General features: G+C 45.6%; 1 protein-coding gene across 1 annotated transcript in view; it reads right to left on the bottom strand.

Annotated features, from left to right (window-relative positions):
- Positions 1-26,920, bottom strand: part of LOC138681692 (KN motif and ankyrin repeat domains 1-like) — a 48,473-nt gene that overhangs the window by 12,079 nt on the left and 9,474 nt on the right. The window contains exon 2 of the mRNA XM_069769453.1: positions 21,779-21,848. Coding sequence (XP_069625554.1) covers positions 21,779-21,815 — 37 coding nt within the window. The 5' untranslated portion in view covers positions 21,816-21,848. The remainder of the gene's footprint in view (positions 1-21,778; positions 21,849-26,920) is intronic.

Here is a 26,920-nt window from a genome sequence, read left to right on the forward strand (position 1 = left end):
GTAAATCAAATGCCTCTTTATCACCCCCTTAGTTAGGGAAAAATAATAAAATAAAAAATGTATTTATTTCCATTTTCCTATTAGGGTTAGAGTTAGGGCTAAAGTTAGGGTTGGGGCTTAAGTTAGGATTATAGTTGGGGCTTAATTTAGGGTTAGGGTTGTGGCTAAAGTTGGGGTTGGGGCTAAAGTTAGGGTTGTGGCTAAAGTTAGAGTTAGGGATGGGGCTAGAGATGGGGTTAGGGTTTGGATTACGTTTACGGTTGGGATTAGGGTTAGGGGTGTGTCAGGGTTATTGGTGTGGTTATGGTTTGGGTTGGGATTAGGGTAAGGGGTGTATTGGGGTTAGGGCTGTGTTAGGGTTAGGGGTGTGGTTAGAGTTGGGATTAGGGTTAGGGGCGAGTTTGGGATAGTGGTGTGGTTAGGGTTATGGTTAGGGTTGGGATTAGAGTTAGGGGTGTGTTTGGGTTAGGGTTGGAGTTAGAATTGGGGGGTTTCCACTGTTTAGGCATATCAGGGGCTCTCCAAACGTGACATAGTGTCCGATCTCAATTTCAGCCAATTCTGCGTTGAAAAAGTAAACCGGTTCTCCTTCCCTTCCGAGCTCTGCCATGCGCCAAACAGTGGTTTACCCCCACATATGGGGTATCATCATACTCAGGACAAATTGGACAACAACCTTTGCATTCTAATTTCTCCTGTTACCCTTATAAAAATTTGGGGGCGAATAAATAATTTTTGTGGGTAAAAAATTGATTTTTTTATTTTCACGGCTCTGCGTTATAAACTTTAGTGAAACACCTGGGGGTTCAAAGTTCTCACAAGACATCTAGATAAGTTCCTTGGGGGTCTAGTTTCCAATATGGTGTCACTTGTGGGGGATTTCTACTGTTTAGGTACATCAGGGGCTCTGCAAACACAATGTGAGGCCCGTAGACCATTCCATCTAAGTCTTGATTCCAAAACAGCGCTCCTTCCCTTCCGAGCTCTGCCATGTGCCAAAACAGTGGTTTGCCCCCACATTTGTGGGGTATCAGCGTACTCGGGACAAATTTCACAACAACTTTTGGTGTCCAATTTCTCCTATTACCTTTGGCAAAATAAAAAATCGGTGGCGAAAAGATAATTTTTGTGAAAAAAATATGATTTTTTATTTTTACAGCACTATATTATAAACTTCTGTGAAGCACTTTGAGGTTCAAAGTGCTTACCACACATCTAGATAAGTTCCTTAGGGGGTCTGTTTTCCAAAATGGTGTCACTTGTGGGTTATTTTCACTGTTTAGGCAAATCAGGGGCTCTCCAAATGTGACATGGCGTCCGCTCTCAATTCCAGCCAATTTTGCATTGAAAAGTCAAACGGTGCTCCTTCCCTTCCGATCTCTGCCATGCGCCCAAACAGTGGTTTACCCCCACATATGGGATATCAGCGTACTCAGGACAAATTTTACAACGTTTGGGGTCCAATTTCTCCTGGTACCCTTGGTAAAATAAAACAAATTGGATCTGAATTAAACTTTTTGCGAAAAAAAGTTAAATGTTCATTTTTTTTTTTAAACATTCCCAAAATTTCTGTGAAGCATCTGAAGGGTTAATAAACTTCTTGAAAGTGGTTTTGAGCACGTTGAGGGGTGCAGTTTTTAGAATGGTGTCACTTTTGGGAATTTTCTATCATATAGACCCCTCAAATATGATGTGGTCCCTAAAAAAAAATGGTGTTGTAAAAATGAGAAATCGCTGGTCAAATTTTAACCCTTATAACTAACAAAAAAAATATTTTGGTTCCAAAATTGTGCTCATGTAAAGTAGACATGTGGGAAATGTTACTTATTAAGTATTTTGTGTAACATATCTCTGTGATTTAAGGGCATGGAAATTCAAAGTTGGAAAATTGCGAAATTTTCAAAATTTTTTCGAAATCTCCGTTTTCTTTTGTTTGTTTTTTTACAAATAAAGGCAAGTCATATGAAAGAAATTTTACCACTATCGTGAAGTAAAATATGTTATGAGAAAACATTGTTAGAATCACCGGGATCCACGGAAGCGTTACAGAGTTATTACCTCATAAATGGGCAGTGGTCAGAATTGTAAAAATTGACCCTGTCATTAACATGCAAACCACCCTTGTGGGTCAAGAGGTTAAAAACAAAAACATTCTACTCACCTTTCCTCTGCTCCCATGTTGCCCAGTGTCTTTCATAGCCACCGCACAGCCCAGCAGCTGACATCGGAGTGTGCGCCATTGTCATGCGCCGCTCCCTGTGGCTGCACCTCTGACGTCACCTCACAGCCACTGCGCCAGCAGCATGTATCGCAGTGCAGGGACCCGACAAGTCTCTGCAACATGATGCATGTCATACTTAAGAAGAATAGCTAATTTGCAGTAAAATGGCTGATTTGTGCGTAATTTTCTATGTAGGCAATTTTGCCCGACATTCTTCTGTGCTGCAGAGCATCTCAACTATAACTCTATACTATTCTCCTGCCTGGCAGAGCATCTCACCTATAGGGTAGAGGCACACGAGGGTATGCGCTATTGGAGCGATTTTGATGCATGACAGTTGCGCGAGTGTTTTCCGTCATGGTCATGTGAGTGTGATGCGAGTGTGATGAGATTTTTTCCTAACATCAGTACGACATCCGTGTGACATCTGTGTGGTGTCCGTGAGCACTGCATTTAACATGGTCTTTCCCATGCTGTTTAAAGTTCGAAAAGAGAAGACAGGATAGGATACTGTAGATAGATTGAATAGACAAAGACCGTGATGTGAGGTTGAAACGTTGAACACTTGGTGCTGGATTAAAGCCCACAATGTTTCCTTGAACTGGAGTGCTGCCTGATTTTTTTTTTCATTTAGATTGAATAGATGGATAGATAAATGCTAGAAAAGGTAGATCAGTCTCCCGCCCATTAAGCCTCATGCATATTCACTGCATTGACCGGCCTATTATTCTCCTGCCTGGCAGAGCATCTCACCTATAATTCTATATTATTCTCCTGCCCCGCAGAGTATCTCACCTATACCTGTATACTATCCCCTGTTCTGCAGAGCATCTCACCTATAATTCTGTACTATTCTCTGTCCTACAGAGCATCTCACCTATAATTCTATATTATTCTCCATCCCTGCAGAGCATCTCACCTATACCTGTATACTATCCCGTCCTGCAGAGCATCTCACCTATAATTCTATATTATTCTCTGTCCTACAGAGCATCTCACCTATAATTCTATATTATTCTCCATCCCTGCAGAGCATCTCACCTATACCTGTATACTATCCCCTGTCCTGCAGAGCATCCCACCTATAATTCTATATTATTCTGTCCTGCAGAGCATCTCATCTATAATTGTATATTATTCTCCTGCCCTGCAGAGCATCTCACCTATACCTGTATACTATCCCCCTGTCATGCAGAGCATTTAACCGATAATTCTATACTATTCTCTGTCCTGCAGAGCATCTCACCTATAATTGTACATTATTCTTCTTCCCTGCAGAACATCTCACATATACCTGAATACTATCCCCCTGTCCTGCAGAGCATTTAACCTATAGATTTATGCTATTCTCTATCCTGCAGAGAATCTCACCTATAACTCTCTGCTGTTTTCCTGTGGATATTCCTGTCCAGGGTCGGTCTGGCCTGGCGGGGTGTTGGGGATTTCCCTGGTGGGCCCTTGGCTGTGGGAAGGAGAGGAGGAGGAAATGGAAAAAAAAAAGTCTGTTTTTAGGGGCACAGGCATTACCTGAACAGCTGCGGTGCGCAGGCAGGTGAGAGGAATATTTTTGTTTTTTTCTCTCTCGCTCTCTCTCATATGGGGGGAAGGGGGCCAGGATGGATATACATATGGGGGAAGGGGGCCAGGATGGATATACATATGGGGGAAGGGGGCCAGGATGTATATACATACTAGGGGAAGGGGGCCAGGATGGATATACATATGGGGGGGAAGGGGGCCAGGATGGATATACATATGGGGGAAGGGGGCCAGGATGGATATACATATGGGGGGGAAGGGGGCCGGGATGGATATACATACGGGGGAAGGGGGCCTGGATGGATATACATATGGGGAAGAGTGCCAGGATGAATATACATATGGGGGGGAAGGGGGCCAGGATGGATATACATATGGGGGGGAAGGGGGCCAGGATGGATATACATATGGGGGAAGGGGGCCAGGATGGATATACATATGGGGGGGAAGGGGGCCGGGATGGATATACATACGGGGGAAGGGGGCCTAGATGGATAGACATACTGGGGAAGGGGCCGAGGATAGATACACATATGGGGGAAGAGGGCCAGGATGGATACATATACAGGGGAAGGGGGCCAGGATGGATACACATACGGGGGGCAGGATGGATACACATACGGGGGGCCAGGGGCAGGATGAGGCCCGGATTGATACACATGGGGTGCTAGGGGCAGGACAAGAGGCCTGGATGGATACACATGGGGGGCAAGGATGGATACATATGGGGGCCATGAAGGATACATATGATGGGCAGGACAAGGAGCCGGATTTATACATATGGAAGGGCAGGGTAAGGGGCCAGATGGATAGATATGGTGGGCCAGGAAGGATATATGGAGGGGCAGGACAAGGGACGAGGATGGATATATGGGTGCCAAGATGGATATATGGAGGAGCCAGAATGCATATATATATATGGGACCAGGATAGATTTATGGGAGGGGCAGGACAAGGGACTATGATGCATATATATGTGGGGGGCAGGATGCATATATGGCGGGGCCAGGATGGATATATGGGGGGGAGTATGGATATATGGAGGGGGCATGATGGATATATATGAGGGGGCCAGAATGCATATGTGGGGGGCCTGGATGGATATATGGAGGGGGCAGGATGGATATATATGAGGGACCAGAATGAATATATGGGGGCCTGGATGGATATATGGGGGAGGTGCAGGACAAGGAACCAGGCTTGATATATGGGGAGCCAAGATGCATATATATGGTACAGCCAGGATGCATATATATATATATATATATATATATATATATATATGTATATATATATATATATATATATGGGGCCAAGATGGATTTATGGGGGAGGGGGGCAGGACAAGGGATCAGGATGCATATATATATATATATATATATATATATATATATATATATATATATATATATATATATATATATGGGCAAGTTGCATATATGAGGGGCCAGGATGGATATATGGTGGGGGGCAGTACAAGAGACCAGGAGGAATATATATGGGAGGAGGGGCAGGTTGCATATCTATGGGGGAGCCACGACAAGAGACCAGGAGAGACATATATTTCCAGGAGAAATATATGGTGGGGCAGGACAAGGGACATATGAGGGTCGGTGTGTATAGCTGGGGAAGCGGGATAGATATCTGGGGGCCAGGCTGCACAAGGGACATAGAGGGCAGGGCTGGGGCATATTATAAAATATAGGGGGCCAGGCTGGGTGAGATTATTAAATAAAGGGAACCAGGATGAGGGACTTAATTACTGTTTGGGGACCAGAAAGAGGAACATGTTATATTAGTTTATGGTAACAAGTGGGGAACATTAATACTACTGTAATATAATTTACTTTTTATGAAACTGTTTTTTCATGGAGGGAACAAAAGGGGGGTCCTTTTACTGTGCAGGGCGGTACTATGTAGCTTTTCTTCTTCATCTGACGTTGTGTAGAAGTCAGGGAAAAAGTGAGGAAAGTGTTCTGGAAGCGATCAGCTCTTGATGACTGTGTTATTTTTTGCAGAGACCGAGTCCTGGCTGGAAGAAGTGACAGTGGTCTGTGCTGGCTGAAGAAGAAGAGCGGAGATGAAGGACTTCAATTACAGACGTCACTGGTGAGTCAGTGTATTACATGTACATGCACACAATATACTGTGTACAGAGCTCCTGTGTATAATGTCACTATTGATCCCTGTATTACCAGTACACTGACACTATATACAGAGCTCCTGTGTATAATGTCACTTGTGATCACTGTATTATCTGTACAATGACACTGTATACAGAGCTCCTGTGTATAATGTCACTGGTGATCACTGTATTATCTGTACACTGACACTATATACAGAGCTCCTGTGTATAATGTCACTGGTGATGCCTGTATTACCTGTACACTGGCACTATATACAGAGCTCCTGTGTATAATGTCACTGGTGATCACTGTATTATCTGTACACTGACACTACATACAGAGCTCATGTGTATAATGTCACTGGTGATCACTGTATTATCTGTACACTGACACTATATACAGAGCTCCTGCGTATAATGTCACTAGTGATCACTGTATTATCTGTACACAGACACTATATGCAAAGCTCCTGTGTATAATGTCACTGGTGGTAATAACATTGTTAGTATTGTAGTTTGTATTCATAATCAGTATTGTAGTATTTGGTCACTATGTGGTGGTAATTTGTGGTCTGGTCACAGTGGGGCAGAATTTCTTCTTGTATGTGGTATTATTTGGTCCCTATATGCTGGTAATATGTCATATTATTTGGTCACTATGTGGTGGTAATATGTGGTCTTGTCATGGTGTGGCGGTATTTGTCCCTTGTATGTAGTATTATTCGGTCACTTTGTGGTCTGGTCATAGTGTGGTTGTATTTCTTCCAGTATGTGGTGATATTTGTTTTAGTATAGGACATTGTGTTGGTGTTGTGTATGGCGGTCACTTGTTCTCTCAGATATTAATTAGTAGAAGATTCTTTATTTTGATTAGAGATTAGATACTTGGAACACAGCAGCAGAGATGGACTTACAGGGGTTTCCTGTGGAAAAAAGTAATCATCTATCCACAGGATAAGTGATAACGTATTGATTGGTGGGGTTCTGACTGCTTGGACCCATTCGGCAAAATGTGGAACTTGTTATCCCCATTAGACTGGAGTGGCATGTCCGACTTGACCACTGATCTATTCATTCCCTGAGTGGCTGCACTTGTTTTTTTTCTAGAAGCCCCAAAGATAATGAATGGAGCTGCTGTCAGATATCCCACCTGCCGCTCCATTTTAAAATGGGAATAAGTGTCCTATCAATGATAAAGCTTCCTCATTCTTCCGATCGGTGCAGTTTCTAATGGTTGGACCTAAGCGATCACCTATCCTGTGGAGCCCATGGATCAGTGATAACTTGTTTTAACCAAAGAACCCCATTAATGTACACTACAGTAATTATACATCCCAGTTATGGGGGCGCACAGTAGATGTGCATGAGCCAATTGTGTTTTACAGCCGATGCTCCACTGTAATGGGGATAACGACTGACAGATATTTGCATATAGCTGTATGGGGGCACCTACAGTCCATTCCCCTGGTGGGCCCCAGACACCATAGTCCGACCCTGTTCATGTTTGTGGGCATTTTTCACATATCATGTGAACATCCTCACCTTGCACCTCAAATATCATATATCTGAAACTTTGTGATGCTGCAATTGGCAATTTTCTGTTTGGGCAATTTTCTGTTTGGGCAATTTTTCGTGTAGGCAATTTTCCATGTGGGTAATTTTCCATGTGGGCAATTTTGAGAAGACAGACAGATAGGATAGATAGAGTGAATAGACAGATTGATAAATGCTAGAAGGGGTTTATCAGTCTCCTTCCCATTAAGCCTCATGCATATTCACTGCATTGACTGGCATATTATTCTCCTGCCCGGCAGAGCATCTCACCTATAATGCTATACTATTCTCTGTTCTGCAGAGCATCTCACATATAATTCTATGTTATTCTCGTTCCCTGCAGAGCATCTCACCTATAATTCTATACTATGGAATAGCTTTATCCTATATAAAGGTTATTATTATTATTAGATTGAAGATGGCTAAGTTCAAACTCTTTGCTTTGCCATGTGTAGGAAGAGAAATTAGCTATGGAGGATATCCCAATATTAAAACATAACTTTTAATGATATATGTAAAATCTTAGACACCCAACAAATAAACACAAACATTGACAAAGTGCTCAAGTGAACCAGTGCTCAAAGATAAAAAATTGGATCGGCCTCACCAATGAAGACAGACATATCAATGTAGCAGTTTGCTTTCCAGTCTCTCAAACTGAGAAGTCATGGTCCAGGGGTATGGATGAGGAGTGGGGTTATCAATACTATCTTCCGTGTATGCCCCTGTAAAACTCCTGTCCTCACAAGGACAGGCCCCAAGTGGACCCTACTATGGACAATCACCAAAGATGTAGATGACCAGTGTTCCTCTTCTGCCTACGCGTTTCAACTCCAATGGTGGAAAATCATCAGGGGAGTTAAAATATAAATAAGAGCCAACAGGCACAAATCGTCCAGAAAGAAGTCCGTATATATATCATGGGTCCCGCAGTGGCTAGGTGCCCATAGAGTGAGAAGACTGCCTGTGTCTGCAGTCTAAAGTGAATCCTCAATGCCGTCTCAGAATGATCTCCTTTTCAGACGTGTCCGGGATTTAGTATCCGCCCACATCTTGTAATATGATATGTTCCTACAACTATTAGCATATACAGTTACCCCCCATATAGATACAGAGGTGAGAGTGGAGGTGTATACTCACAACACGTGCAATCTCCGGCAGTAGTGTTCCAATATGTGGAGCGCACACCTACCAGACATCATGACGCCATATTGTAGACGTCATATTCATGCATCCAGTGTAGGCATAGGTAATCCCACTGGCAGTTGCGCTGCAAGTACTGGAATGCACACTCACCGGATGTCACAACGTCATGTTAAATGCGTCACTTCCGCCCATTAAACATACCGGGCGTTCGTGCTCATGGACATGGAGCGTTCGGACACCGGAAATACTGACGCCATCTGGTCCGCGTCACTTCTAAGTATTAATGAATATGTGGTCCATGGTGCGTTCCAGCTCCTGGGACGCAAAAAAGCGAAAGTAAACTCTAGATATACCCAGGGCTGCAAAGTATAATGGGAACCCAGAGGCACATTGGGACAGTAGGCACAAAAATAAATTAAACGATTGCCCACATGTAGGTAATAAAAAGTCTAAGTGATGGGCCCATACTCCAACCACCCCAACAGGAGCATAGGTTCATATTAGGTACTACAAATAAAGCTATACAGAGGAGCTGAGATGGAGATAACAGATTTATGAGGAGACAAATCCAAAGTTGCATAAAAATTGGGTCCAAGAGTACAAGATAGTCCACTGTAACAGTAGTGGTATAATACCCTACATAGAGCTGTCAAGTAGACTATCATGGTGAAGAGCATTGACTCAGTCCCTACAAGTCATACAGTAATAGGCACACTTCAATTTTGTTTTCCTTAGCAGTTCCTCTTGACAGACCAAACATAATCCTAATGAGGAATTAGATGATGAAATATGTGGAGGACAATAAAGTAGTAACCCCTTTTATAAACAAAATGCATAACTGAGGTATATGTAAATGATGATAAAGTAGTAGATTAAAACCCCTTTATACAAAACATCCATAACTTAGCTGATCATTCATGCCCCGGAGGTGACACGTATCCAGTGAGAAGATCCAACTTGCCTCGCTCTGCAGGAGCATCCTATTAAGATCACCCCACCCCCCCACTCCCCAGGTAGCATGTGTATTTTGTCAATTCCCATAAAGCGTATAACCTTAATATCCCCCACAATGCATCTCATTGACATGTTTTGCAATGGGGGTGTCCCTCTGATTACGTATGTCACCTAGGTGCTCACACACTCATCTTCTGAATTTCCAATATATGTTATACCGCATTCGCACGTGGCCCTGTAGATCACACCAGTGGTCTTACAGTTGATGAACTCTTTCATTTTAAAAGTTTGCTGTGTGTTATCATTAAAGAACTCTTTACCGGCTTGTATAGAACCACATGCCATGCAGTTGCCGCATTTATAGCAACCTGCTGGTTTCTTAGGCAACCATGTTTGTTTCTTAGGTGTGCTAAAATGACTCTGCACAAGTCTGACCCCCAAAGTCCTGCACCTGCAGTAGGTAATACAGGGTTCTTCACCTACAATGTCCCTAAGGTCCTCATCCATCCCCAGGATCCCCCAATGCTCTCTCAAAATTTTCCTGACCAATGATGCTCCATTATCAAATGTGCAGATTAATTTTGTTTCTTTAGGTGTCTCCCCTTCCCTATTCATGGGTGTCAGGAGAGTTCCTCTATTTTGTCCATTAGCGTATAGAAAAGCCTCCCTCAATATTCGATCTGGGAAGCCCCTGGCTAGAAACGTCTGCCTGAGGTCATCCGCCTTTAATTTGAAATCTCTCTGATTGGAACAGTTCCGTCATAACCTTAGGTACTGGCCTTTTGGTATACCATGTGTAGGAAGAAACAATCTTTTAGGTGAGCATAACTGCACAAGTGAGGGCTGGCTGCTGTGCTGACAGAGGGTAGCGTAGGGTGAACACGATAAGCTGCTGGACTGTGAGAGATGTGAAAGCGGAGATGTTTTGGTAGATTGAGAAAGATGGGGTGTGCTTGTTATCTAAGATCAGTCAAAAACAGCAGGCATGTCCACTTCTATATCAGCTGATGAGCTCTTACACATCCCTACTGTAGCGGGTAAACAAGTGGAAGTTCTGTGGCCGGAGACCTGTGTGATAACAGTTGCCACGGTGAGGGAGGAGGAAGAATCAGAAGATGCGGTTAATGGGGTGGACAGTGGTTGGTGAGGCCCACTAGTCTGCATTTTAGCACACTGAGATTCCCAGAATAACACATGTTGATTGCGCATGTTCATGCATGTGGTAGTGAAATTATTGCATTTTTTTAACTCCTCTCTGTCATTTTAAAAAAAGTTGGCAGATAACGAGATTTTTGTCTGAAAAAAGACCCAAACTAGGCAACTACAGACCTGCAAATGCTGTTGGGCACTGACAGAGTTGGAGCTGAGGATGCATTGCTTGTCATGGTTGCATATCTCTGTGTCTGCAGGAAGCCGCAAGGTAAACTCCTCATCTTCCTCCCTCTCCTCCTCTGCTGAGTTCCTCAGCTGCATGTCTCTGGGTTTACACCAAGTGGGATCTACCACCTCATTGTCATCCTCTCTATTCTCCCACTCCTCACCCTGAGAGTCACCTTCCTCATCTTCCAACACTGACAGCACAGTACAGTCAGTATCTGAGCCTCATCAGGGTCACCTCCATCCCCCGGGGTTAATGTCTATTTACAAGGGTTTTAATTATGCTCAGACCCTACTTTGTCCGGCCCTGGATCAAACTGAAAAAAATGTGGGCATCACTGCAGATGATTTCCTCCTCTTGACTCTTTGAATCTTTGGAGTTCACTTCTGATGCCCTTGGCATAGAATGTGTGAACAGATCTGCAGATTCAGCCATCTGTGTTTCCCTACAGTAAGTTGGGCAGTTGGAGAGTTGTGATGTGGGGAAAAACAAGGGTAATTGGAATGCTACTCTGAGGACTGCACTGTGTGTCATGTTAAGGTGGAGGATGAGAAGCAGAGGCCACTTGATGCAGCGCGTGCCATCTATTGGAGCACATGTTCTTTCTGTTCCTCATCTCCAAAGCGTACCACTGGGTCACTGCCAAAGAAAGGGAGTGGAGTAGCCCCTCCAGTAACAGAAGTTGTAAAAATGCTACACAATTGTTCACTGCAGTAAAACAAGCCTACTTCTCATCTCTCATATCATACCTGTCTCACAACTCTAAACAGCTATTCTGTACTTTAAATTTCATCCTACGTCCACAGCTCCTCCTATTTCTCCTCTTATCTCAGCTGAACACTTTGCCTCACCACTTATGACCTTGACTCAATAACGTCCCACCTTATTCAAAAACTTACCACAGTCTTCATCCTAAGCCTAATCCACCTCTTCAACCTGTCACTGACAACTGGTGTCTTCCCTTCCTGATTTAAACATACCTCTATCACACCCATCCTCAAAAAGTAATCCCTTGACCCAACATCTGTGTCTAGCCATTGCCCCATCTCAATTCTCCCCTATGCCTCCAAACAATTGGAACAACACGTCCATTTTGAACTGTCCTCTCACTTGCTCTTGCTCCCTCTTTGACCTCTTACAATATGGCTTCTGACCGCACCATTTCACTGAAACTGCCCAGACTAAAGTCACCAATGACCTACTAACCACAAAATAAAAGCGGAACTAGTTTGTCCTCCTCCATTTCCTGGACCTGGCATCTGCTTATGACACAGTTGACCATTCCCTCTTACTACAAACTTTCTGATCTCTTGCCATTACAGTCTTGGGCGTTTGTTGGCTCTCATGGTAATTAACAGACAGGACATACAGACTGGACACACAGTGTCTCACACTCAGATACCGCCTCCTCATCTTGCCCCCTATGTGTCGGTGTCGCCCAAGGTTCAGTTTTAGACCCGGGCACAATGCTAAATTTGCGTATGCTCCCTCTTAAAAGGACCGCGCGCGTTGCACTAAGGTGTTCCCAGTCAACGCCACCTGTTATCTCTGCCAGTCCTCCAGTTCTGCTGGGACAGCTACCACGTGTCCGGGGACTAACTGGAGGTAGCACGTGTGTCCCTTGGACATACCATTCTGACCCTGTTTGAGGGATCTTAATACGGGTGTCTGGGGCTCACACAGTCACGCCCCCTTCGGAGACCCCCAGACCATAGTCCAGTGGTTCCATTAAAATTGCAATCAACGAATGTGCACTGCAACATCGGTTCCTTCGCTTCCATTCGTTACAAAATGGACTCCAAAATTTGTTGTACAATTTCTCCTGATCACAGCAATACCCCAAATGTTTTCGACTACTTTTAAGGCAGTGTGCAAAGCTCAGAAGGGAAGGAGCGTCATATTAAAATTTCAGATTTTGCTGGAATGGTTTGAGGGTGCCATGTCACATTGGAAGAGTCCCTTAGGTGCCAGAGCAGCATAAACCACCCCATAAGTGCCCTCATCCTACAAATTACACCACCAATGAATTCTTCCAGGGGAGCAAACAGCATGTTGACACAACATGTGCCTCACAGAATTTTAAACAATTGAGCTGTGAAGAAAGAATAATTTCATTTTTACCACTAAAATGTTGTTTTAGCCGCAAGTTTTTAATTTTTGTAAGGGCTGGCGGGAAAAATGGACCCTTCAAATTCTTTATCACTTTCTTCTGAGTGTGCCAATACCCTACATGTAATCAGGAAATACTTTTCCAGCACAGTGTAAAGTTCAGAAGGGAAGGAGCGCCATATTATAGCTCTGATGTTACTGTTATTGTTTGTGGAAGACCCACTAAACCCCTAAGGTGCCAGAACAAAAGAATTCCCCATGAGGGACCCAATTTTACAGACTACACCTCTAAAAGAATTCATCTAGGGGTGTGTATGGTGTTGAGCTCCCACCATTGCACAGGGGGAATCTCGAACCATGTCATCTACGGTCTCCCATTCTTCCCCAGCTGCAGAGGAGCCTGCTCAGCAGAGACATCATTCCCAGCATCTTGCTCAAGCTGATGCTGAGCATCTGTTTACTGCTGCCCTCCCAGATTCAGCTATTGTATCCAGCAGTAATCAGCAGCAAGCAGACGCTCCAGGGACTAAGTCCTGCTTTCCATCATCTGCAGACCTCCCAACTGTTCCAGATCCAGTGGGACAGACCTGATTTTGAGACTCTGCCCCGCTGTCACAGCCAGGATCTTACTTTTCCTCCACTGAACTGTGATCCATTGGACTGGTTGCTAAGAGACATCGGGAAATTTCCTCTACAGCTAAAAACATCCGGATGGCTGCTCTTTGCGCACTAGAACTGTGATGAGGTCACAGGAGGGGAGGAGTCAGAAGTCAAAAGATCAGGGGCCTCCGTGTATGCAGGACTCTGCTGTGCTGGTTGTCATGGTGCTGGATGAGGGTAAGTTTATGTGTTGGGGTCAGGAGGGGTTTACATTGTGGATGTAGCAGAACCACATGTTTACAAGGTGTATGGATCGGAGTCATGTGTGTACGAGGTGTATGTGTGTACAAGGTGTGCGGATCGGAGCCGCGTGTGTACAAGGTGTGCGGAGCAGAGCCGCGTGTGTACGAGATGTGCAGAGCTAAGCCACGTGTGTACGAGGTGTGCAGAGTGGAGCCACGTGTGTATGAGGTGTGTGGAGCAGAGACGTGTGTGTACGAGGTGTACGGAGCAGAGCCACGTGTGCACGGAGTGGAGGCGCGTGTGTACAAGGTGTACGGAGCAGAGACGCGTGTGTATGAGGTGTGCGGAGCGGAGGCTTGTGTGTACGAGTTGTACGGAGCGGAGGCACATGTGTACTGTCAGAGTGGTGTCCGCCAGAACGGCACTGTGCGCACCTAGTGCGCTAAATCTATTAGCTTAGTTTCTCCCTGGTACGGCTAGTGGGTCTAGAGGGACTCTAACCCTATGTCCTTGGGGCAGAGTCCTGTGACCTAACACTTGCATTCACTCAGCGGTATTGCGGCCCTGTGAAGCAACAGGGTTCGTCTCCTTACATACCGGGTGAAGTTAACCCGTGTGTATTCACATTATACCATGGTGTCATCTCTGCACAGTGGACCCTGGACTGCGAACGCACCATATATCTACCTTTATATTATTTTGTGCATTTCGCCAGCCCTAACATTATCCTAGCGCCAGGGTCTGGCTAGTAATGGCGGACGAACAGCGACTGCAGCGGTACATGCAGCAGCTGGAGGGCAGGTTGGCAGCTCTCGAACACACAACCTCAGCCATGGATGTTACCACAGTAGCTGTTCAGGCTGCTAGCGTGGCTGCAGCCAGTTTGTCCACTGCCACCCCTGTTCCTACCTTATCCCACCTTCCCTTGCCAGATAAGTTTTCTGGTGACAGTAAGCTGTGTAGGGGATTTGTGAGCCAGTGTGTAATACAACTTGAGCTCCTGGCTGCACGTTTTCCCAGAGCGGGCAAAGGTGGGATTTATCATATCCCTCCTGTTGGACAGGGTGCTGGAGTGGGCTACGCCACTGAGGAAGCGCATCGATCATGTGGTGCAGAATCCTCCACGGTTCCTGAGCACACTGTAACAGGTCTTTTTGGGACCTCGAGTCACACATGATACGGCGCTCCAACTGCTGGCATTGACACAGGGCTCTTCTATGGTCAGCCATTTTGCTGTCGACTTCCGGACTTTAGTATCTGAGCTGGAGTGGCCGGATAAAGTCCTTTTCCCAGTATTTTGGAGGGAGCAGGCTGATCATATGAAGGACACTTTGGCCACTAGGGAGATTCCTGCCACACTGGAGGATCTAATAGCGGTATCAACTCGCATCAACCTTCGTTTTAACGAGCGAAGGTTGGAGCGAGCCCAGTGTAGGCAGAGGTTTTGGCTGGCTCCCACTTTCGCCAATCCTCTGGAATCTCCGGTCCAGGCGTCCACGCCACATGAGGCCATGGAGGTGTCATGAGCGGGATCTAAGTCTCGGACCGCTCGTGCACTCAAGGTGTGTCATGTCTGCCAGCAGTCAGGACATCTTGCCTCCAGATGTCCTCAGCGGTAGGGAAAATGTCCCCATTTAGTGACCATAGGACACAGCTGCGTTTTTCTCCAAACTGTCCTTAAAGGGGACAATAACCATAGACCCATCTACTCATACGGTAGAGCTTTGCATGGATTCCGGGGCGGAGGGCAACGTCATGTCAGCTGCCTTCTCCCAACAGCACGCAATACCCCTGGTGATGCTCGCTAAACCAGTGACCCATACGAGTGGTGAACGGGTCAACACTGCCTTCACAGATAACACATCAAACCATCCCATTTACCCTTTCTATGTCACCATCCTATCAGGAAATAATCTCCCTGCTTGTCATTCCTGAGGGAATTGATGAGGTCCTGTTAGGGATACCCTGGTTGCGTTACCACTCCCCTCATATAGAGTGGTCTACAGGGAAAATTTGGGGATGGAGTGAATCCTGTGAGGGCAGATGTCCGAGGGAGTGCGTTCAGGTTGCTACTACAGAGGTACCTGCAGATCTTTCCTCTCTTCCCAAGCACTATTGGCCCTTTGTTGACATGTTCTCCAAGAAGGCTGCAAAGAGCCTTCCGCCTCACCACCCCTATGACTGTCCTTTTGACCTCTTGCCTGGTGCTGAAGCTCCCTGGGGTCGAGTCTATCTACTATCTCTCCCGGGATGGAGGCAATGACTCCAGGAGAATCTGGCAAGAGGATTTATTAGGAAGTCAGTGTCACTTGCAGGAGCGGGGTTCTTCTTCGTGCAGAAAAAGAACGGAGAACTACGTCCATGCATAGATTACAGGAGTCTTAATGCCATCATCATTAAGAACAAGTACCCTCTGCCCCGATATCTGAGCTATATATAGCTATAGATAGGTTGTGGGGAGCAAAGATTTTTTACTAAGCTTGATCTGCAGGGTGCTTACAACCTGATCTCATCCATGAGGGGGACGAATGGAAAACGGCATTTAATACCAGGGAAGGCCACTACGAGTATCTAGTGATGCCTTTCGGGCTCTGTAATGCCCCTGCCATTTTGCAGGTCATAGTCTAACTGGATGATATTCTCATCTACTCTCCAGATATAGATTCCCACCGGAGAGATGTTTGCAAAGTCTTCAACCTCTTATGGGCAAACTCCCTCTATGCCAAGTTGGAGAAGTGTGTATTTGAGCAGGAGTCCTTGACTTTTCTGGGCTATATCATCTCCAGCTGGGGATTGGCTATGGATCCTGCCAAACTACAAGCTGTGATGGACTGGCAGGATCTCCATTCTCTCAAAGCAGTGCAGTGCTTTATGGGGTTAATTAACTAATATCGCCAGTTCATTCCCCACTTCTCAACTTTGGTAGCTCCCTAACTAATATCGCCAGTTCATTCCCCACTTCTCAACTTTGGTAGCTCCCTTGATAGCCCACACCAAGAACGGAGCAAATCCCAAATTGTGGTCGGAAGAGGTCTCCAAGGCCTTCTTCTCTATCAAGTCTCACTTCACTAGCGCTCCCATTTTACATTGCCCCGATGTAGATAAACCATTTATAATGGAGGTGAATGCATCATCCGTCGGTGCTCGAGCAGTCCTCTTCCAAAAGGATGCTCAAGGTTCGAAGCATCCTTGCTTCTTTTTCTCCAATACCTTCACACCAGCAGAGAGGAATTATTTCATCGGGGACAAGGAGTTGCCAGCTATGAAGTTGGCCTTCTCGGAGTGGAGACACATCCTGGAGGGGGCTCGTTTTCCCTTCAAGTTTACTCCGACCACAAGAATTTGGTATACCTTCAAACTACCCAGGGGCTAAATTCCCGCCTGGCTAGATGGTCCCTGTTCTTCTCCCGGTTCCATTTCACCCTCCATTTTCTTTTCGGGGAGAAGAACATTCGTGCCAATGCTCTCTCCCGCTCCGTAGTGAGGAGGAGACTCAGGAGGAGGAGGAGGAGGAGACTCAGTTAATTGTCTCCTCTGAGAGCCTGAGGACCGTGGCCATGGTTTCGCTAGAGTCTGTGCCCCCTGGCAAGACTTTTGTGCCACCTAATTTGTAACTGGAGGTTCTCTCTTGGGCTCACTCATCCAGGGTGGGTGGACATTTTGGGACTAAGAGGACATCTGAGCTCCTGGCGAGGATGTCCTGGTGGCCACATAAGGTGCGTGACATTGTAGACTATATTCGGGCGTGTGTCTCCTTCGCCAAGAATAGGTCTCCTCAACAACAGCCTTCTGGGCTACTTAACCCCCTGCCAGTGGCGGACAGGCCCTGTGAAATGGTCGGGACGGACTTTGTGGTGGGCTTACCCAAGTCCCGTGGCTGCACTGTTATTTGGGTAGTCACAGACCATTTTTTCCAAAATGGTGCACCTGGTGCCTCTTCCGCGGGTGCCTTCTCATGTTCCTTGGCAGTGCTGTTCATTAAGCACGTTTTTAGTCTACACGGTATGCCTGACAAAATTGTCAGTGACCGGGTCCCAAGTTCGCGTCTTGTTTCTGGAGAGAGCTTTGTCACCTACTCAGCATTGAGCTGAGTCTCTCTTCAGCATACCATCCTGAGATGAATGGGTTGGTAGAGAGGGCCAACTAGACCCTGGTCACATATCTGTGACATTTTGTTTTGGCCAGGCAGAATGACTGGGCATCCTTGCTACCGTGGGCGAAATTTGCGCTGAACAGCGCCGTAGCCGATTTCACTGGGCAGACCCCATTCCTCCTTAACTATGGCCATCATCCGCGGGTTCCTGTGCCCATGCACCTGTCTTCCACTGACTCTATGGTGGCAGATTGGGCGGCCGAGGCATGTGACATTTGGAACCGCACACAGGATGCCATCCTGGCCTCCAAGGAGAGAATGAGGGTCTCTGCCGATGCACACCGACACCCTGCTCCAACCTTTTCTCCTGGTGACTTAGTGTGGCTCTCCGCTCATAACATCAGGCTGCAAGTTGAGTCCACTAAGTTTGCGCCTCGCTACGTAGGTCCCTTCAAGGTCCTCGAAAAGGTTAACTCTGTGGTCTATCGTCTGGCCCTTCCTCCACACCTAGGTATCACCAACACCTTTCATGTGTCCCTATTAAAACCCGTTCACATGTCCCGGTTTTCTGAGTCATCTGCCAGGACATCGGGCTCGTCTGCAGAAGATTATGAGGTGATCGCTATTGTTGGGTGCAAGGTGGTATGTGGCAAAAAATACTATCTGGTGGACTGGAAGAGTCATGGCCCAGAGGACAGGACCTGGGAACCAGTTGAGCACATTTGGCCTCCTCAGCTCATTGCAGCTTTTGAACGTAGCGAGGCCCAAGGAGCGGGGTAATGTTAGGTGTCGAGTTCCTGCCACTGCACAGGGGGAATCTCGAACCATGTCCTCTGCGGTCTGCTGAGCATCTGGTTACTCCTGCCCTCCCAGTTTCAGCTATTGTAACCAGCAGCAATCAGCGGCGAGTAGACGCTCCAGGGATTAAGTTCTGCTTTCGGTCAACTGAGCATGCCTGTGGGACGACCTCTCATTGGATGTCAGGGGTCACATGTTCAGTTCCTGAAGCGGCCCTGATTGGACCACCGGGAAGGTCCCAGAAGGACGCAGCTATAAAAGGTTTGCATGTGTGTGGATGAGTGTTTCATATCTGGTGAAAGCTCCTAATTATGCCCCTCCCTAGCGTTGTTGCATGTGGTTGGGTGTTTGAGCTGACTAGTGCCAGATTGTGCCATCCAGCACTCGGCACGAGAATACTGTGTTAAATAGCAGCATCCGTCAGTGCGGCACTCTGCGGAAGAAGTGTGCTTTCCAGGCCCTAGTTAGGGTGGTTAGCAGCTTCCGCCAGAGTGGCACTGCGCATACCTAGTGCGCAAAATCTATTAGTTTAGTTTCTCCCTGGCACTGCAGTTACGGCGCCGAATGCCAGTGGGTCTAGAGGGACTCTAACCCTGTGTCCTTGGGGAAGAGTCCTGTAACATAACCATAGCGTTCACGCAGTGGTATTGCGGCCCTATGAAGCAACAGGGTTCGCCTCCTTACATATCGGGTGAAGTTAACCCATGTATGTTCACATTATACCTCTATATAGTCCGCCATTAAAGAGCAGCTGGTGTCATCTCTGCACGGTGAACCCCGGGCTGCGAACGCACCATATATCTTCCTTTATATTATTTGGTGCGTTCTGCCAGCCCTAACAGGGTGCATTGCTCATTCTGACACTACAGATGTGTCACAGAATTTTATACCTGTTACGGCAGCGACCGCAGACGCGGCCGAGCCGACGCCTCCACGTCGCCAAACATAACGACGTGGGGTGAGCGTCCCTAGTGGGAACGGAAAGTGGACCCACTGGACCACATAGAGTTACCTGGACCTACCCAGACTAGGGAAGGGCAGAGAGCAGGGTCTGTGGCAGCTGAGCATGTGGACAAGATGGTGATAAGCAGAACTAGATAACACCGCACAACTTCAGGTATGAAGAAACAAAGTTTACTTAAATGAAAACACAGTACATAACGAAACAAAATGTCAGGATCCCGATTCCACACATCAGAGTAAGGTATACCTCTCAGGTTAACAGACGAGGGCAGGAGGACATCACGGGTTGATGAAGTCCGGGGTTATCTGGCACGGGCATGCTAGGACGGCCTCTCTCTCAGGCCTCAGGCGCAGCACAGGCTAAGCAGGAGAACATCAGACACCGACCTCAGATGGACTTCTGACGATGGCAAGGGTCATCACGGGTTGATGCAGTCCAGGGACATCTGGCACGGGCTTACTAGGACGGCTTCTCAGGCCTCAGGCGCAGCACAGGCTCAGCAGGAGAACATCAGACACCGACCTTGGACAGACTTCAGACGATGGCAAGGGTCATCATGGGTTGATGCAGTCCAGGGTCATCTGGCACGGGCTTACTAGAGCGGCCTCTCTCAGACCTCAGGCATAGCACTGGCTCAGCAGGAGAACATCAGACACCGACCCAGGACAGACGTCATCACAGGGTGCACCCCAGGGAACCGATGGAACATCGGGTCACAGGCAGGACATCGGGACACAGGCAGGACATTGGAACACAGGCAGGACATCGGAACACAGGCAGGACAACGGAACACAGGCAGGACAACGGAACACAGGCAGGACATCAGGACATCGGACAGAGGCAGGACATCAGGACATCTGGGACACTGGCGTGGCAGCCCAGGTCATCGGCTGCGACACTAGCGTGACAGCCCAGGGCATCAGGTAATCGGAAATTAAATTATGTAATTTGACATATGGTAAGTTTTCTGTACTAGAGGTTAAAACCTTCTCTAGTAGGGTCAACTTGATGTGGTAGGATGAATTTTAAGTTTCTCTGCTCAAAATTATGTAAACTACCATATTTTTCAGATTATAAGACACACCTTGTTAGGGTCGGCGGCACACACTAAATAAGATATGATAATAAAGTTTGTTCGCCACCCGGCGCACACCATGCAGAGATTGTATGCTGCAGCTAAGAGGACAATGGCAAAACAAGCAGCCAGCGTAACTGACTCGCACTGAGTTAAACGTCACACAGTGGAGAAGCACGTGGCTGTGCCAATCACACACAGTGACGGGAAAGAAACTCTGCAGCAGAGCTGTGTTCATAGGCACACAGCTGCAGAGTGATAATGGTCGCTAAACGTGAACCCTGTTAGCTTCACAGGTGTACGCAAGCCCCACTGTTGCAGGGGAACCGGTAGTGGACTCCAAGCACACATAGAACTCCTCTCCAGAGAAGATTGAATTCTAAAGGCCTAACGCCAGCCCTGAATTTGTACACACAATCTCTTCTCTGGAGGAGCCGGAATTCTACAGGCACTAGGCCTGCCCTTAGCACATACAACTGATTCCACAGTACCATTAGGTTCCTCACACATAACATAAATGATCTTAGTGCACTGACAGGCGCGCCAACAATCTTTTTATAGATTTTGTCAATCAGACAGGACCTTGCTCATGAGCCAATCCGGAGCCGGACCAGGACCTGAACATGTGACTGTCGACGACCAAAGCAAAGTCTCCTCACGAGCATGCGCAGTAAAGCAAAACCTGGACTTAGTCTGAGAAGCGATTGCTCACTGCAGTCAATTATTAGTTACCATAGTTGAACCCAGAGAGGCAGCGGTAACCATGCTCACAGACTGAGTCTGAGCAAGACGCTGAGACCGACGTCTTTGCAAGGTAGCATCCACTGCAGTTGGAACAGAATGGGATACTGCAGAGGAAGATAAGGCTTGTGTTCTATCCTGTGCAGCGCAAGAATCCCCATGCCTAACGCACCTTTTCCCAAAAAGTTGGTGACAAAACGAGTGTGAGTTTTTAATGAAGAACCAGTAATTGTATTACCTGGAAGGTCATTTCTTAGATCAGCAGACTCTGTCATTCTGATTGCTCAGAAAGCAAAAGCACTGTTCACCTGTAAAAAAGACATGTCAACGTTGAGATCATAGCTCTAACTTATATTACATATACAATGAAATTTACAGTATAATAAATGTGCAAATTATAATAAAACATAAAAATCATTGCAATACACTATCTTGGTGCAGTTGACATTACATTATTCCTGCAGCACTTTGCTAATCAAATTAACTCTTTCATTCATCATGTGCAAATCACCAATGCTTGAAGGAGAGAATATAAAAGCACACATAAGCATAATGGCTGGTGGCACAGAAAGATGAGGGTCCATAGCGACTCAGTGTGCCAGGATATGTGCACAAATCAAGCCATTTGAATTGATCGATAGAATGCATTACTGCATATCACAAAAGGTGTGTCAATAAGCCATGAAAAAAAAACCCATGTACATTTTTATTTGACACCATTTGTGTCAATATATTGCTTAAAGATGCAATTTTTGAAAATGTTCATAAAAATTCTATTTCACATCAACATTCTACTTCTTAGGAACCAAATCATGGTTTTCCCTATTAATATCGATACAGTAAAACTGCAAAAATGTGAAAAAACTACTAATTATGCAAATTGTCTCTTCAGACAGGAAGGGAGCTAGAACTCTAGTGCCACATATTGGAAGGTAGCAATCCTACAAGTCAATGTCGACCCTTTAACGAGCCTTGTCACAAAAAAACTACTAAATATTTTATAATTATTTTTTTAAATTGAGCCATACAATAATAAAAAACACTCAATGGATAACTTGTGATTAGTGATGAGCGAACAAGCTCGGTGATACTGTACTTGGTTATCACTCAAGTATCACAATGCTCGGATGAATTTGTTACTCATCAAGTAATAGACGTTGCTCTATGTAAAACTCTAATCACCATCCTGCTTTTTTAGCGCCTGTTACACAGCCAAAAAGCATGCGGAGATTACCTGCACATCACTTTAAAGCCATAGCCATCATGGCTGTAGCATTATTATGATTGGCTGACCGTGTGACATCATGAAGGACTATAAAAGAACAGACTCCACCTGGCTCAGTACATTGACACCATTGCACAGCTCTGTGACACTCCATATTGGAGAGAGAGAGTGCTAGAACTCTGTGTGCACAGAATAGTGAATCAGAGGCCTGTAGTCTTAATATTGGTGCTGAAGCTGGGCCATCATACTAAGAAGCCTTCTGTTTGCTAATCGTTTGCTTTGCTGTTTGTATCACATACAATCTGCATTTAGCCTATAGAGGGAGAGAGAGCCCCAGGAGCAGGGATAGTGACAGAATCCAGTCTGTAGAAAAGGATTAGGACTGTGCCGTCCGTTGGCAAATATATAGCAGCAGTTTTTGGAGGGAGGTGAAAAAACACATTTTAATCCATAGAGTATTACGTGATTTGTGTTACGTTTCTGTGCAATATAAATTTAAAAAAACATTAAAAATAATTCCCTGAGTTAAATTTCTTACCCATACATTATTCTGTGTTCTGGATTATATGTGTATATCTAATATATAAAGCTGAATGTGTGTGTGTGTGTGTGTGTGTGTGTGTGTGTGTGTGTGTGTGTGTGTGTGTGTGTGTGTGTGTGTGTGTGTGTGTGTGTGTGTGTGTGTGTGTGTGTGTATGTCCAGGATTGGCATCTGCACTGTCGCAGCTACAGCCACAAAACTTTGCACACTCACACGTCTGGACCCCGGGAGCGTCATAGGCTAGATTGTGAGACCAAATTTTAACCCCGCACGTTCCAATTCACCAAACAATTTTGCCCCTATCTACACAATGGGGAAAAAGTGAAAGGAAAAGTGTTGGAGGCAAATTGACAGCTGCCAGATGTGAACAAGGGGGACTTAAAGAATGAGAGCGATGGCACCAAAGAGTATATACCGTACAGTTGCTAAAGTGGGGCCCTGACATGGGATACTCACCACACATGGGGATATGAACACACACTCAAAATGCGCCACACACTACCACGTGCTTGAACACATATACCACCCTCAGCACACATTTCACCACACATACACCAACCTCGCCACATAAAAGTCGAAACACAAAAGTCACCGCTCAAAACTCACCACTCGCAAAATTCGCCACATGCAAAACTCGCCACATGCAAAGCTAGGCTCACACAAAACTAGCCACACGTGCAAAACTCACCTCATGGAAAATTCACCACACGCAAAACTTGCACACGCGGAAAAATTGCCACATGCACAAAAGTTGCAACACATGCAAAAGTTGTCTCACACAAAACTTGCACATACTCAAAACCCACCACACATAAAACTTGCCACGCGCAAAACTCGCCATGCACAAAACTTGCTGCACACAACTTGCTACACTAACCTGTCACATGCAACTCGACACACAAAAAGTTGCTACATGCATGTCGCCACACAAAACTCATCTCACAAAAGTCGCTACATGCATGTCGCCACACGCAACTCAACACACACAACTTGACACATGAAACTCGCCCTAAAGCACACACAAGTCTGGTATTATCCTTCAAAAATAAAAATGATTAATAAGCAGACAAACTACAAGAGCAACAAATGTACCATATAGGAAATACGGCAGCTGTCAGTCACATGACTTGTCTATTATGTGTTTGTATATATACTGCCAGGGGGGAGGGCTTCCTGTTGGCTGTGGATTTATCAGGCTGCCAATTTAGCTTACAAATACTGAGGTAAAAATACTGACCAAATAACATGTGAATGAGGTCTAATACAGGAGGAGATGACACACAGATATATACTATATACAGGAGGAGATGACACACAGATATATACTATATACAGGAGGAGATGACATACAGGTACATACTATATACAGGGGAGATGACACACGTATATACTATATACAGGAGCAGATGACACACAGATATATACTATATACAGGAGGAGATGACATACAGGTATATACTGTATACAGGGGAGATAACACACAGGTATATACTATATATAGGAGGAGATGGCATACAGGTATATACTATATACAGGAGGAGATGACATACAGGTATATACTATATACAGGAGGAGATGACATACAGGTATATACTATATACAGGAGGGGATGACACACGTATATACAGTGCCTACAAGTAGTATTCAACCCCCTGCAGATTTAGCAGGTTTACACATTTGGAATTAACTTGGCATTGTGACATTTGGACTGTAGATCAGCCTGGAAGTGTGAAATGCACTGCAGCAAAAAAGAATGTTATTTCTTTATTTATTTATTTATTTTTTTAATTGTGAAAAGTCTTTTCAGAGGGTCATTTATTATTCAACCCCTCAACCCATCAGAAATCTGTTTGGTTCCCCTAAAGTATTAAGAAGTAGTTCAGGCACAAAGAACAATGAGCTTCACATGTTTGGATTAATTATCTCTTTTTCCAGCCTTTTCTGACTATTTAAGACCCTCCCCAAACTTGTGAACAGCACTCATACATGGTCAACATGGGAAAGACAAGGGAGCATTCCAAGGCCATCAGAGACAAGATTGTGGAGGGTCACAAGGCTGGCAAGGGGTACAAAACCCTTTCCAAGGAGTTGGGCCTACCTGTCTCCACTGTTGGGAGCATCATCCGGAAGTGGAAGGCTTATGGAACTGTTAGCCTTCCACGGCCTGGACAGCCTTTGAAAGTTTCCTCCCGTGCCGAGGCCAGGCTTGTCCGAAGAGTCAAGGCTAACCCAAGGACAACAAGGAAGGAGCTCCTGGAAGATCTCATGGCAGTGGGGACATTGGTTTCAGTCAATACCATAAGTAACGTACTCCACCGCAATGGTCTCCGTTCCAGACGAGCCCGTAAGGTACCTTTTACTTTCAAAGCGTCATGTCAAGGCTCGTCTACAGTTTGCTCATGATCACTTGGAGGACTCTGAGACTGACTGGTTCAAGGTTCTCTGGTCTGATGAGACCAAGATCGAGATCTTTGGTGCCAACCACACACGTGACGTTTGGAGACTGGATGGCACTGCATACGACCCCAAGAATACCATCCCTACAGTCAAGCATGGTGGTGGCAGCATCATGCTGTGGGGCTGTTTCTCAGCCAAGGGGCCTGGCCATCTGGTCCGCATCCATGGGAAGATGGATAGCACGGCCTACTTGGAGATTTTGGCCAAGAACCTCCGCTCCTCCATCAAGGATCATAAGATGGGTCGTCATTTCATCTTCCAACAAGACAACGACCCAAAGCACACAGCCAAGAAAACCAAGGCCTGGTTCAAGAGGCAAAAAATCAAGGTGTTGCAGTGGCCTAGTCAGTCTCCTGACCTTAACCCAATTGAAAACTTGTGGAAGGAGCTCAAGATTAAAGTCCACATGAGACACCCAAAGAACCTAGATAACTTGGAGAAGATCTGCATGGAGGAGTGGGCCAAGATAGCTCCAGAGACCTGTGCCGGCCTGATCAGGTCTTATAAAAGACGATTATTAGCTGTAATTGCAAACAAAGGTTATTCCACAAAATATTAAATCTAGGGGTTGAATAATAATTGACCCACACTTTTATGTTTAAAATTTATAAAAATTTAACTGAGCAACAAAACGTTTTGGTTTGTAAGATTTATGCATCTGTTAATAAATCCTGCTCTTGTTTGAAGTTTGAAGGCTCTAACTTATTTGCATCTTATTAAACCTGCCAAATCTGCAGGGGGTTGAATACTACTTGTAGGCATTGTACTATATACAGGAGGAAATAACATACAGGTATATACTATATAAAAGAGGAGATGATAAATAGGTATATACAGGAGGAGATGACATACAGCAGGTATATACTATATACAGGGGAGATGACATACAGGTATATACTATATACAGGAGGAGATGACATATAGGTATATACTATATACAGGAGATGACATACAGGTGTATACTATATATAAGGGAGATGACAAACATGTATATACTGAGGGGAAAATGAGAGGTGTGAGGTGAAAATGAGAGGTGAAAATGAAAAGGTGTGCGTGCAAAATGAGAGGAGTGAGGGAAAATAGTGGAGTGATCGGAAAATGACAGATGTGAGGACGAAATGACAAGTGTTAGGGGGGAATGAGAGGAGTGAGGGGGA

The sequence above is a fragment of the Ranitomeya imitator genome, chromosome 5 (genome assembly GCF_032444005.1).
Source record: "Ranitomeya imitator isolate aRanImi1 chromosome 5, aRanImi1.pri, whole genome shotgun sequence".
In the NCBI taxonomy this organism is placed as follows: Eukaryota; Metazoa; Chordata; class Amphibia; order Anura; family Dendrobatidae; genus Ranitomeya; species Ranitomeya imitator.